The 14,036-nt window shown below is 40.1% G+C and overlaps 1 protein-coding gene across 1 annotated transcript; it reads right to left on the bottom strand.

The window, feature by feature from the left end:
* Nucleotides 1-7,339: 7,339 nt before the first annotated feature.
* On the bottom strand, nt 7,340-8,176 carry LOC114924681 (uncharacterized). The gene has a single exon (XM_029289949.1). The coding sequence runs from the start codon at nt 8,174-8,176 to the stop codon at nt 7,340-7,342; it is 837 nt and encodes a 278-aa protein (XP_029145782.1).
* Nucleotides 8,177-14,036: the final 5,860 nt, after the last annotated feature.

Raw genomic sequence — 14,036 nt, 5'->3', positions numbered from 1 at the left:
GATAACTCAAGAGTCACTAATTACTCAACCAAAGCCAAGAGGAACAAAAGCTACACTAAAATCCTACCAAGCATTTCATCAAACACTTGGAAGGCACAAAAGAAAAGCAAAGCAAATTAACAACAAGAAGAGAATCTAACAACAATTATTGAAAGAAATTAACAACAACAATCAAAAGAAACACGATTATTATGAATTACCTTGAATTGAATTGAAAGAAAGTAGAAGGAACAATACTAGATCTACAACAAAATATAAGAACAACATAAAGGAAATTACAACAAAAGAATGGAAGAAGAATGAATGTAACTACAAGGAATTGAGAAGATAGAAGTAGAAGAAGATGAATCTAAATCTAGATCTAAGAACTAAACCTAATCCTATTCCTAATTCTAGAGAGAAGTGAGAGCTTCTCTCTCTAGAAACTACTTCTAAACTAAACTATGACTAATGGTAACTAACATGTGTTTCCCTCTTCACTCCTTGGGTTAAATAGCATCAGAAAATGAGTTGGATTGGGCCCACAAGGCTTCTAAAATTGCTGGCCACGTTTTGCTTCAAGTGGACTAGGTGGCAGCAACGACGCATGCGCGTACTATGCGCGTGCGCGCCACCATACTTGTAGCAACTATGGCAAATCTTATATCGTTTCGAAGCCCCCGGATGTTAGCTTTCTAACCCAACTGGAACCGCATCATTTGGACCTCTGTAGCTCAAGTTATGGTCATTTAAGTGCGAAGAGGTCGGCTTGACAGCTTTCCGGTTCTTTCATTTCTTCATGAGTTCTCCAACTTTTCATGCTTTCTTTCTTCATTCCTTTGATCCAATCTTTGCCTCCTAAACCTTAAATCACTTAACAAACATATCAAGGCATCTAATGGAATCAAGGAGAATTAGATTTAGCTATTTTAAGTCCTAAAAAGCATGTTTTCACTCTTAAGCACAATTAAAGGAGAATATACAAAACCATGCTATTTCATTGAATAAATGTGGGTGAAAGGTGATAAAATTCCCTAAAATCAATACAAGATAAACCCTACAAATGGGGTTTGTCAAGGATCACCCAAAGTAATCCACTTTAGCGAAAAAGCCAATTCCCAACTTTAAAGGGAAGAGCTCGACTTACTTCCAGAAATCCGAGAAAAAGCTCAGATAAGAGAAAAAGCGCTGAAACGACGAATGGCCTCCAGATACAACCAAAAAGTAATACAGCGGGCCTTTGCTGAAAACGACCTCATCCTAATCCGAAACAATATAGGAACAACTCGACCGGGAGAAGGAAAGCTAGCTGCAAACTGGAAAGGACCATTCCGAGTCACAGAAGTCTTGGGAAAGGGCTATTACAAAGTTTCTGAACTTGATGGGCGAGAGCTGCCTAGATCATGGCACGCCTGTAACCTAAGAAGGTACTATAGCTAGGGATGATAAAAGATCTTGGACAAGGCGCACTCTTTTTCCTGAAAAAGGTTTTTTAACGAGACGCCCCGCCAAGACCTACAAATCACCCGACTTAGGAAATTAATCCACATATATTTGCATTCTTCTTTAATAAAATTTGCTCAGATTCTCTACAAACGCTCAAGTCGTATTATTCTGAAAACATTCATCGCCCGATTATAAAGCTACAGATCGACAAAAAGTGAAAATCGAATTCACTGCACGATCACGATGAAAACGAGGGCTAAAAACCCAGATTCTACAAAATCGGCAAAGGTGAAAACAGAATAATGCAAGAAGTTATAGAAAGTGATCCATAGAAAGGACCTGACGAGGACCTAATAAAATGGATTGCTATAAAATAACTTAAAGACTGGCCGGCACAAAAAAGTCGGACCAGCCACAACAACCCAAGTTATAAGTAAAGCCCTGGAAAGAGGTCTGGCCAACCCTATAAAAGAGGATTACTATAACTTCGAAGAGCCCGATAGGAGGAGGTCGGACTCCTACAAAAAGTTACAAAGATAATCCCTGAAAGAGACCTGAACAAAGGTCCAAGAAAGAGGATTATCAAGTAACTCGACAGAGCCCGACATGACAAAGTCGGCCCGAAAAGATAAAGTTACAAAGATAATCCGTGAAAGAGACCTGAACAAAGGTCCAAGAAAGAGGATTATCAAGTAACTCGACAGAACCCGACGTGACAAAGTCGGCCCCGAAAAGATAAAGTTACAAAGATAATCCCTGAAAGAGACCTGAACAAAGTCCAAGAAATAGGATTATCAAGTAACTCAACAAGGCCCGACATAACAAAATTGGCCTGGGCAGATAAAAGCTACAAAGATAAATCCCTGAAAGAGACCTGAACAAGGTCCAAAAAGAGGATTATCAAGTAACTCGACCAAAAGTCCGACATGACAAAGTTGGCCCAAGACAAAAAACTACAAAGGTAATCCCTGAAAGAGAGGGCTTATTACGATAAACGACAGTTTAAGATCGATGAGAGCAACGTCAGGCCAAAGGATCAAGTTAATCATGTCAGATAGAAACTTACGAAGGCACCAAGACAAGTGCAAACAGACATAATATAGAAACTACCGAGTTACGATAATAAACTCCAGAGGTCATCAAAGACCAGCCCCGGAAGCTAGAGAAATACTTTGTTTTTCAAAACGAAAGTTGCTAAACGAGCAACCCTAGAAAGTGTCAACAAGTCAAACAAAACACCATTTACAAAAAGTTCAAACACCCGCAGACCGGACTATGCACAAATTTATCAGGAACAATCAAAGAGAGTCCAAAGGTTTCCCAGTAGCAACATCAACAGGAGGTGAAGGAGGACGAGTCTGGAGAGGCACCCATCCACTGTCTCGTCGCCTCGATTCAAGATCTGACAGTCAGGATCTGGCTCAATTACGGTCAAGGGGGCTGAAGGAACCGGCATGGTAGAAGCTTTCAGAGGAGGCATAGGAGGTGGTTCAACATCATCATCGGGATCATCCGGGATAATCTTGCTATCCTTTACTACATTATCAAGACTAACGAGAGTCAAATCAGCATCAGGGGCAACAATCCGGAACTGCTCCATCAGATTCTCACAGGCGGCAGTCACGCTGCCCACAAGGTGACCCTGGAGCTCAGCATAATCAGTCCGAGCAGTTTCCAAGTCATCACGAAGATGCACCAACTCCCTATAAGTCGAGACATAGCTATCTTTGTGCTTCAGTGCCATGTCCTCAACGAACTTCAAAGAAGCAGCCAAGGCAATAGAGCTAGCCTTCTCACCCTCCAGTTCCTTCTCTACCTTCGCCAACTTCACCTCCAACTCCTCCTTCAGACCCTTGATCCAATCAAATTCTGATTTAGCCTCCTCCATGAAGGATTTTGTGGCATGAATCGGGATCCCCTGAACAGTTCAGAAAATAGCCGCACCCATATGTGCCATTTTCACACTACTTTTGGTGATAAAATCCAGATGCTGAAGAAGAGACACATCATCCATGGAGAGCCCACCATAGGGGGCAATTTGCTGGTCAACAAACTCGACAGCATCAAAATCCGAGGCATCCAGTTAAAGGGCTTAGATGTTTTTTGTCTTTTTGAGGGAGGAGCACCAGAAGCAGCAACAGAAGTTTGTGGGGGATCTACCAGTCGAACCCGAGGAGTAAGGATCACTCTCCTCGGCCCAGAGGTACTTGGCACAGGCGGCTTCAGGATGGTTTGAGAAGACCCCTCCCCAGCCGCCCTGATCGAGATACTCTGTGCAGCGGCTGCCTTCCTAGCTTTTTCAAAAGCCTTCATGGAGTCGTTGTTCTTCGACATTTCTGAAAATCAGGAAAGACAGAATCAACAAACAAAGTCATGGAGCACAGGGAAAAATAGAATAAACTAAAAACACGTCAGTCAGTACCCAACACATTTCGGACTAAAGATGGGTCCCCCTGAAATTTTTTAGTATCCAGATGCGGGGGCTCCCCCCAAATATCCTCCAACACACTCACAAAGGCCTGTTCGACCTCGTCCAACATCTCCCAAGTATACCGAGACACCATGACATTCTTTTTCCACTCAAGAGGAAAAACAGGTTCATCGTTTTCATCATGAAAAAAGGGGCGAACACCCTCAACAGCTCGAACTTTAAAGAAATAGTTTTTGAAGTCCTTAAAAGACTCGTCATACATGGCAAAGACTTTATGCCCCTGAGTAAGTCTAAAGGAAACCCAAGAAGCTTTCTTTTTTGAAGAGGCCCTAGGCTTGGCCGAAACAAACAAATAGAGGAAAAGAGTTAGAGAAGGCTTGATGCCTAACTCTTGACACAGCAGCTGAAAAATCTTTATAAAACCCCACGAATTGGGATGAAGCTTGGATGGAGCAATGTTACATGACCACAATAAGTCAGTCCCAAAGGCAGAAAAAGGAAACGTAACGTTCAACTGACTAAAGAAATATTTGTAAGCATAGAAGAAGGGACACTCCCCCTCGAGTGAAGTGGGAAAACAAACTCTCTCGTCAAAACCAGGTGCTACAAGCTCATAATCCCTCTCCTGGGCATCACTACCACAAACCCTATGATGCTTTCGCAGCTCTATACAAAAATAAGAGTCCACCACAGAAATACACAGAAGAACCATAGAATCTACCCAATCAGCCATGCCCTCAGGGACTTGGTAAGACGTCTCAACAATATTTTTGCGAGAAGCCATGAGGCCAACTAGTCCTACAATAAGAAAAGAATATTGGATTACTAAAAAATAACTCGGACAATAGCAAAACAACTCGGCTACACAATCAAGCACAGTATGAGGAACAAAAGGAGACCCAAGACCTACACGAAAGATCCAGGGCCGTCCTTTGGAGGCAACCACAGAACAAAAATTCAAGGGACCTACAAGTTCACACCCCAGCAACGACCCTTCATTCTTAACCAGAAACTATCAAGAAATCATCATCTCCGTCAAAAAGAAAAAACTATCGACAAAACAAAGCCACCAAAGGAGCAACCATTTTTCAAAACGCAGCAACTTGCAAAACCCTAAAGGCACTAAACCACCAAGAAATCCATCCGAAAGCATACAGAAAGACGAAAAGAAAATCAAAAAACATACGTCGTGGCGACAGTCAAGCATGGTAGTATGAAAAGGTTCAGGCTTTCCAACAACTCAGGCAAAATCAAAACTTTATGAAAGAAACACATTCCAAAGTAAAAACAGAAGCAAGGAAAAAGTTCAAGCTATCCAAGCATATCAAATCGAGGCGTCATCAAAAGGGTCAAAAACAAAAGTAGCAAAAATAAAAAGGTGAAGAGGAAAGCGAAACCAACCTGGAAGAAGGAAGAAAACTTTGGAAAAGGGGCAGCAGAGAATCGACGGCGAAGTGGAAGCACCAAGCGAATGCCAAAACGCCACAAAGAGAGGAAACGAGAAAGTGCAGGATAGGAAACGGCGAGAAAGAAGGGGAGTTACAGGGAAAGGAAAACTGCCTCTTGGATGCAAAATTTGAAAACCAAGAGAAACGGAACGAAAACAAATTAATGGGGCATTAAAAACCGTCGCACATTCCCAAGGAAAAACGCTAAAGGCAAAAGCGCGTGCTTTCATAAGAAACGGAATAGAAATGTTCCGCATTCAAGAAAGAGCTCTACGAAAGATAAGGCGACAAAAATGCTCGAGTTCGACTTTACCCGAGAAGACTCAACCTGCAAATAAAAGACCAAGCTCGAGCAGGGGCACTGTTCATACCCTGGGTCAAGCTGTCCGACCCGGGATGTTCTACAGACAAAGCGACCAACCTCTTCAGGTCAGGACAACCCGACCTCTTCTCAAAAAGCTCGTCCAAGTCACAGGAAGGCCCAAACAAAGGGCCTAAACAGAGGAACACGTCCCAAATCCAAGGGCGGCCCAAGCCCGTAGAGATAAAGGCGGTTCTCTTGAAGATAAGAGGACCCTAGTCAAAGATAAGATAAAGATAAGATAAGATAATATAACTAACTTATCTCATCCAAAGAGGTCACTCTACACCATTATAAATACACTGGAGCACCCAGGTATAATTCATACTCTGATTCTACTCAATACCTGCTTAATACCCTTGCTAACTTAAGCATCGGAGTCCCTTGCAGGTACCCCCCACCCTCTGGGGACGAAGGATCAGCACCATCACCAAGTCCAACAAGTCGGATACAACAGCTCCGACCCACACAGAAGATCTCGTCCGAGATCGACCTATAGTTTCAGGTAACCCTCAGAATAGTATTCTTATTAATATTATTATTCTGTTTTTCGTTAGGTGGAGTCATTGGCATCGACATACAAGATATATAAGGAGGCTTACTGCGTATTTTAGGCGAGGACTCGACGACATGGGAGTTGACGATGTAAGTTGTACCATTAATGTCCAATATTTTTATTTAGAAGAATAGTTCAAATGCCGGCATATGCCCAGTAGTTTCAGGATCCGGCATATGCCCAGCAGTTTCAGGACCCGGCATATGCCCAGCAGTTTCAGGATACAGCATATGCCCAACAGTGGCTGGCATATCAGCAGCATGCAGCATACATACCGGAATCACAGCCGCCTCAGGCATCTAAGCCCTACATACCACATCTAGTAATTCCAGCCGAGGGTCACTTTAGTTCGTTGGGTGGATCTGACATCATAAGCTTCTTTTAGGTCCTGAGAGATGCAGATTTTTTTATCCCCCGATGCCACCGCAGGAAGGGCCTGCTACATCTCAACATTCTGGTGGTCGTCGCACCACTTCAGGCCTTGCTAGTGACTTTGACTTTGATCAATCGACAGGTCATATAGATCCGCCCGGTCCTTCCGCACCACCACGCGGCTAGTTGTTTGATTTGAATGAGTACCCACAGTAGGAAGAGGTAGACTTGGGATACGACTTGCAGCACTGGTATGATCTTGGTGGAGCGAGTGCTCCGGGGATGACTGGCTCCGGTTTGTATGACACTGGTGGTGCGAGCATGACAGATTTCGGTGTTCCTGACATTGGCAGTGGGCTGGATGCCGGTGTGTCTCAGGGTCATCTATATAACTTATGGACACAGACTGCGCCTCCGGACAAATACACCCAATCCTTGTATTAGAAGAAGGGTCGAGAAAGTAGTCTATTGCAGTTGATGTTGTATTCAGTGTTGTATTCAGATTTGTATTCAGTATCGTTTCTTATGATTCTGCTCAGTATTATTATTATGACATATTTAGCTTTGTTCTCGTCTAACTCTGTTTGGATCGAAAATGTTTATTCTCTAAAAAATTAAATAACGAGGTTAAAAACTTTATCTATTATAAATTGTTAACTAGGTTAAAGTAAATGAAGAGGTTACAAAAAAAGCAACATATAATTGTGAAGTAGGTTATAACAAAGTTACATTGAAAAGCTTAACCACTAATGACCTCTAGCGCAGTTTGGACCTACGCGCTGAGGACATCGGTTGCAGCTATGTCCCTTATGTCCACATATAGTGCACCAGCGAGGACCACGCATTTCATGCGAATCCATCTCATTCAAGTAGCGGGTGGACTTCGGTCTTCCTTTTGTCGTGCGCCTCAATGTCCAGTTGGCGATCACCTTCGCTCCTTCGTGTCTATCCCACGTAGAGGGGTCACCCATCGGAACAAACTCGCCTCTGTACACCTTGCAAATTTTAGACATCTTGTACACATCGTGCACGTACACTTGCCAATCAAGACGCTGGTTGGCGCAACATGCAAGCACATGGCGACATGGAAGTCGCTCAACCTGGAAATAGCCACAGTCACAGTGTCGTTGCGCAAGGTTAACAGTGTAAATGGTACCATCTTGCATTTCACGAACCTCAAACATCTCATTACACCTGTCGAACCGGTTGACCACAACATTTTCTGCACGTCGAAAGCTTTCTTCAACTCTCTTCGTTGCAAATTCTGAATACGTGAATTCGTTGCGGAGACACTCATGAGCCTCGGCACTCTTCCGAGTGAACAACTCATTCAGCCGATAGAAAGTTGGCCGGACCAGGGCAATCACAGGAAGGTTGCATGCACCCTTCAGGACAGAATTTATGTACTCTGCCAAGTTTGTCATCATATGTCCCCAACAATGACCACCATCAAATGCCAGCACCCATCTCTCAACACCGATCTCATCGCACCATTGAGTATATGCCTCACCCCGCTCTTTAAGCCTTTGGTAGTTTTTGTTGTACTCCTGCTCCGTCTTAGAATAGCCTGTTGAACAAACCATTTAGTCATAAGCAGATGCCACAAATGTACTATCAATAGAACCATAACAACGAGTTGAAATACTTGTGTTCACCACGAGTTTATGCAAATATAGAGGCTTGAACCTCCTTAAGAAGTTGGACCCGACGTGCCTGATGCAGTACATGTGCCACGCCCTTGATGGTGACCATGCACCGTTACTGCGAGCTATTGCAGCATCGATGGAGGTATGGCGGTCAGAAATAATACCCACACCATCAATGGTAACAACATATCTCCGCAAATTCGTTAGGAAAAACTCCCATGGGTCTGCCGTCTCGCCCTCGACTATTGCAAATGCAATAGGCACAATGTTTTGATTCCCATCTTGTGCAACCGCTACTAGAAGTGCACCTTTATATTTTTCGTACAGGTGCGTGCCATCAACTTGCACCAGTGGCTTGCAGTGTCTAAATGCTACAATACACGGATAGAAGCTCCAAAAAATGCGGTGCAGAACTCTTACACCTTGAACCTCCTCACTCTCATGGTAAACGGGGAGCGTTTTGATTTGAACACGAGACCTTGACATCTTCATCGTCATTGCTTTCGACCATACTGGCAGAGTCTAGTAAGAAACTTTCCAATCACCAAAAACATTGGCAATAACTTTTTGCTTTGCCAACCAAGCCTTGCTGTTCAAACTCAACGTACAACTGTATCATCGGCACGTGAAATCGGGTTTGTTGATAAATACAAAACATCTGTTGCATACTGGCATCGTCAATGATGGGCATTAATTGAAACTGTATTAACCCACCAAATACTTGCACAGGACTTCTGTATAAAAAGTTGCTCACCCTTTTCAAAATTTTGCTTTGAATGTTATTACAAAGCCCATTTTGCAACCCGACAAAACTCATGGTACATGGAATAGAAAATGACAACGGACATTCACAAACAAAAGTCACTCCTTCATGTGTGTTTGGTATAACTTCACCGTTATAATATACTCGCAAATTTGTAATATTTTCCATAACTTCAACCTCACCTAATCCGATTTTTTTGACACACCTAACTGCCAAAAAAAAACTAAGAACTACAACATATGTATAAGAAAGAAGAGTATGATGAGTAGAAGTGGAGTGAGGCCATTTGGGCGAGGAGTGCTTCGTATTTATAGGCAGGCCTCTTCATTAAATTTTTTTTCACAAAATGCAACCTGCATTTTTCATTTTTCAAAAAAATAATCTGACAACGCAAAAAACGTATTTTGCATTTTCCAAAAAAAAAAGCTGACATACAGCACAAAACGCAAGCTGTGCTTTGTTATTACGAAAAAAAATAAACCCATCACAAAAGGCAGGCCGCGTTTGGGTTAGAATAAATTAAAAAAAAATTGAAAAGCATGCAGAAAGCAAAACGCATCCCACGTTTGTTCCCTTTCCTGAACAAAAAAAAATGAGCCAAAAGTAAAACGCATGTAACGTTTTAAACCTGACACCATAGCAGGAAAAAAATTGTCCATACATCCATTACATTGAACAATACCAAGCTTTGTTCCATAACAAAAAAAGTGAGCCCTTTTTGCCTCCATCTTATTTTTCAAGAATTAGAAAGATCATTTTCAATTAAGTTTGAATTTGTTCGTTTGAAATCGACACTTATTTTTTTATTTTTCTCTTCCATTCCATTATTCCTTAAGTCTCTTCCACTAAGGCCCACTATGCCAAAAACGAAAAAAACCCCATCCCTCTCTTTCTTTCTTTTTTCGCCCCAGGTCCATGCAAAATAGAACCTGTGTTTTGCAGGTGACGGAATCCAAGTATAATCTGCTTTTGTAAAACAGAACCTTTCAACCTAATGAATGTGTGACATATATTAATTGCTTTTCTCCTTCTTCTTCTTTAATTTATATAATCACAACTTTCCCTCTATCATTCATCATCTATGTTTTGCAATTGTTTGTGTAGAGAAAGTGAAAAATTAAGTTGAACTTATTTTTTCTTCAGCACAAATTTTTTATTTTTTTAATTTAATTTAAGTAAAATAGTTTGTAATTTTATATTAATTACAGAACATGTTATTGAGCATCTGAACAGTTCTCAATATGTAAGTTTTTTATTTTTTATTAGTATATTATAATATTATTGTTAATAATATTATTATGATTACTGTTTTTATTATTATTATCATGATATTATTATTATTATCATTGTTTTTATTATTATTATTATTTGGTTATATTATTGTTAGTGTTAGTTAATATTAGGAATAATAGTATTATTAATATTATTATATTATTATTTTACCATTATTATTATTATTATTATTATTATTATTATTATTATTATTATTATTATTATTATTATTATTATTATTATTATTATTATTATTATTATTAGGTGTAGTTAGTATTATTAAAGGTTTAATTACTCTATTGGTCCTATAGTTTCACGAAATTTTTAATTAAATACCTATACTTTTTCTCCTTTTAATCGGATCCCTCTACAAATTTTTTTTCAATTAGGTCCCTACCGTGACCAAACAATTTGATTTAACGGAATATTTCGTTCCTAAATTAATGATTTTTCTCTAACTTTTTCCTAAATTCCTAATTCTCTTTCACTCTTATTTTCTTAAAGACCAAAATAGCCCTGCCAGACTTAAACGAAAACTGTTCAGTCTCCCAAACTTAGATAAAATTTCTTCACATTCCTCTCCTCCTTCGTTCGTTTGTTGCACATTCCGTCATCAGCTGAGATCAACTCCATTAGAACGTTGCTGGAAGGTGTCACTTCTCCGGTGTCACTACCATTGTTGTTGGTGTTGCTGCTGCTTCTAGGTAAGACAATGCTTAACCTTCTCAGTCATTGAAAGGTTTTTCTTTTTCTTCTCCTGGGAGAATTTGCCACATTGTTTATTAGAGCTTCCTTTTGTTTCTGAAAATGGTTGAATAGGGATTTATGGTATTGTATTTTATTATTTTTGGTATGCAGTTATGGGTGATTCAGATTTCACCATTGAGGTCCACCATGGTGAAAAATTTGTTGACAGTGCACACGGATTAGAGTATTTAGGAGGAATGGTTATGGAGAATTTACATTTTGACGTTGATGAATGATCATTGCAAGAGATTGTGAGTGAGCTAAAGTAACTAGGGTATAAGGGATACGCCAGGTTATGGTATAAGAAACTTGGGATGGATTTAAAATCAGGTCTTAGAGAGATGAAGTCGATGGGGATGCGATGAGAATGGCTAGGTCACTGGTGTCAAGTTCTTGCAGACATTGCAAGGTATACATTGTTGATAGAATCAGAAAAGGTAACAGGATTGAAAGCACTTCTAGTGATGTTGATTATGTGCCAGAGGAAGATGAAGACAGTGGCTTTCGGTTGATAGAGGTTGAAGTGGATGCTGAGTCAGAGGCTTCTACTGATGAAGAGGTATTTGATGACAATGCTGATGATGGTGACCATAAGGATCACTTTGGGTTTGAGGTGGAGGATAATGATCTTCAATCAAATGCGTTTGGGGAATTTATTGGCCCACTGAATAATGAGAGACCTACAGCAGTTAGAACATCTCAAGGTGATGAAGGTTTAATGGAGGGTGATGAGCAAGTTGGGGGCATATCTGATGGATATGAGACTGAAGATATAGACAGTTATGAGGGGGACTCTGATGATATGATAAAAAAAGAGGAAGTTTTCCAAATACAATGAGGCAGAAATGAACAGAGAGTATGAACTTCGGGTGGGACTAGAATTTAAATCATTAAATCAATTTAAAGATGCTATTAAGAAGCATGCCCTATTGAATGGTCGGGACATCAGGTTTCGAAAAAATGATGAGGTGAGGTGCAGAGTTGTTTGCAATGGAAGAAAGGAAAAGTGCAAGTGGGTTTGTTTTGCAAGTAAGGTTGGTGGTTCTAATTGTTTCAAGATCAAGACTTTGACTGGAAAGCATACTTGTGGAAGGAATTATAGCGGAAGACTTGCATTAAGCAATTAGATCTCAAAGAAGATTGCCAACAACATCAGTAGAGGCGAGAAAATGAAGCATGCGATAGTTATTCAGACCATCCAAGACTAATATATGGCCAATATCATTGTTGGTAAGGCTTACTGAGTAAGGAGAAAGGCAAGAGAAGAGGTACATGGGCGGGCAATCCAACAGTATGCTAAGCTAAGAGATTACTGTGCAGAGATACTTAGGGCGAATCCAGGATCTAGTCTGAGCATATTGGTTGATAGGCCTTCTCTTACGCACCAGCTCTGATTTATGAGAATGTATATGTGCCTTGATGCAGTCAAGAAAGGCTTCTTGGCAGGTTGTAGACCTATTATTAGCGTCGATGGTTGTCACTTGAAGGGTGACCATGGACAGCAGCTGCTAGTTGCTGTTGGCATAAATCCGAATGACAATTACTCTTCGATTGTCGTGGCTGCAGTAGAGGCAGAGACTAAGGGCAGCTGGGGGTGGTTCCTGAGATGCTGTTAAATGACATTGGAGAATAAAAAAAGTGGCTTTTCATGAGTGATCAACAAAAGGTATATCAAATGTACGTATTAATTAATTTGTTATATTTGCAATTTAAAAAAGACCATATATAAATTTTCTATGTTTGTGAATATTAATCTGCTATATCAATTTGCTATGTTTTTGAATATTAGTCTGCTATGTTTATGACCATATATGAATTTGCAACTTAAGGAGATCAATAGAGACTGTTATGACAAGTTGTTTGCTTTGGATCGAAAATTGTGGACAAAGAGTCACTTCACATTTCTGGCCAAGAGTGACATGTTGATGAACAATATCTCAGAAGCATTCAATGAAATAATTCTAGAGGCAAGAGACAAGCCAATTCTTACTATGTTGGAGTGGATTAGGTGCTACTTGATGACAAAGTTTACAGAGAAAAAGAAAAAGGCAGAGAGGTTTGATGTAAAATCCAGTCAAACTATAATTAATTAAATAATAAATTAAATAGGAGTGAATATGGTTAGAAAATTTAGCAATTGGAATTTGATAATTTAAATATGATATTTGGACTCAGCGGATTTTTCTAAGTCGGAAAAATATAGTTTTCTGCGTAAAAACGCGCACTGAAATTTTGACCGATAGTACCGGATGAGATCTGTCTGGCACTGTAGCTGAGAAAATTGATTATAAGTAAATAAGGTTAAGAAATTATGATTTATAATTAGGAAGGTAGAAATATTTAAAATGAAATTTAAAGCGCTAATCTTAAAAGTTTCGGCCCAAAATTGGGCCAACAGGTTAAACCAAGTGAACCGGGCCTAAGTGGACCCAAGGCCACACTATATAAGAACTCATTTCAGCACAAAACAAACCATTTTCTCCCATTTTGAGAGAGAAGTTCGGTGGTGAAGAGAGAAGAGGGTGGAGAAATCAAACCCTAGCCATCACCAACTTCAAATCACCATAACTTTCTCTCTGGAACTCTGATTGACGAGTCATTTACAGCCATGCGTCGCTCTTCTCATCTTCTAAAATTATCTATGTTTTTTAGTGAGTAATTCACTGTCCTCTACCTAGTTTTTATTTTTCCCTTTAAATTTGAATTTGGTTTGGGTTTTGAAGAAATATTGGGATTTTGATTGTTTAGGAGTGCTCTAGTATGAGCCATTGGTGAGTTCCATCAACCAATTTCGTGGGTTAAGGTAAGGAACCCTCTAACCTTTGTGATTTATCAATTTCATGAACCCTAGGTTGATTATAAGTGTGAAAATTGATCATGTTATAGTATTGGGTGATTTTGGTGCACAATTGGAAGATTGATATTGCTTGTGGGGCCTTGGTGAGGCTTGGAGCTAAGGGTGGTGGAGGCTATTAAGAAGAAGCTCAATTATTTTGGCTACAAGAGGTACGGTTT

The sequence above is a fragment of the Arachis hypogaea genome, chromosome 2 (assembly GCF_003086295.3).
Source record: "Arachis hypogaea cultivar Tifrunner chromosome 2, arahy.Tifrunner.gnm2.J5K5, whole genome shotgun sequence".
In the NCBI taxonomy this organism is placed as follows: Eukaryota; Viridiplantae; Streptophyta; class Magnoliopsida; order Fabales; family Fabaceae; genus Arachis; species Arachis hypogaea.
This window is presented reverse-complemented; position numbering and strand designations above follow the sequence as displayed.

Excerpts from the sequence above, each read along its gene's own strand:
- LOC114924681 (XM_029289949.1), bottom strand. The coding sequence starts at position 8,176 with ATGGTTTGTTCAACAGGCTATTCTAAGACGGAGCAGGAGTACAACAAA.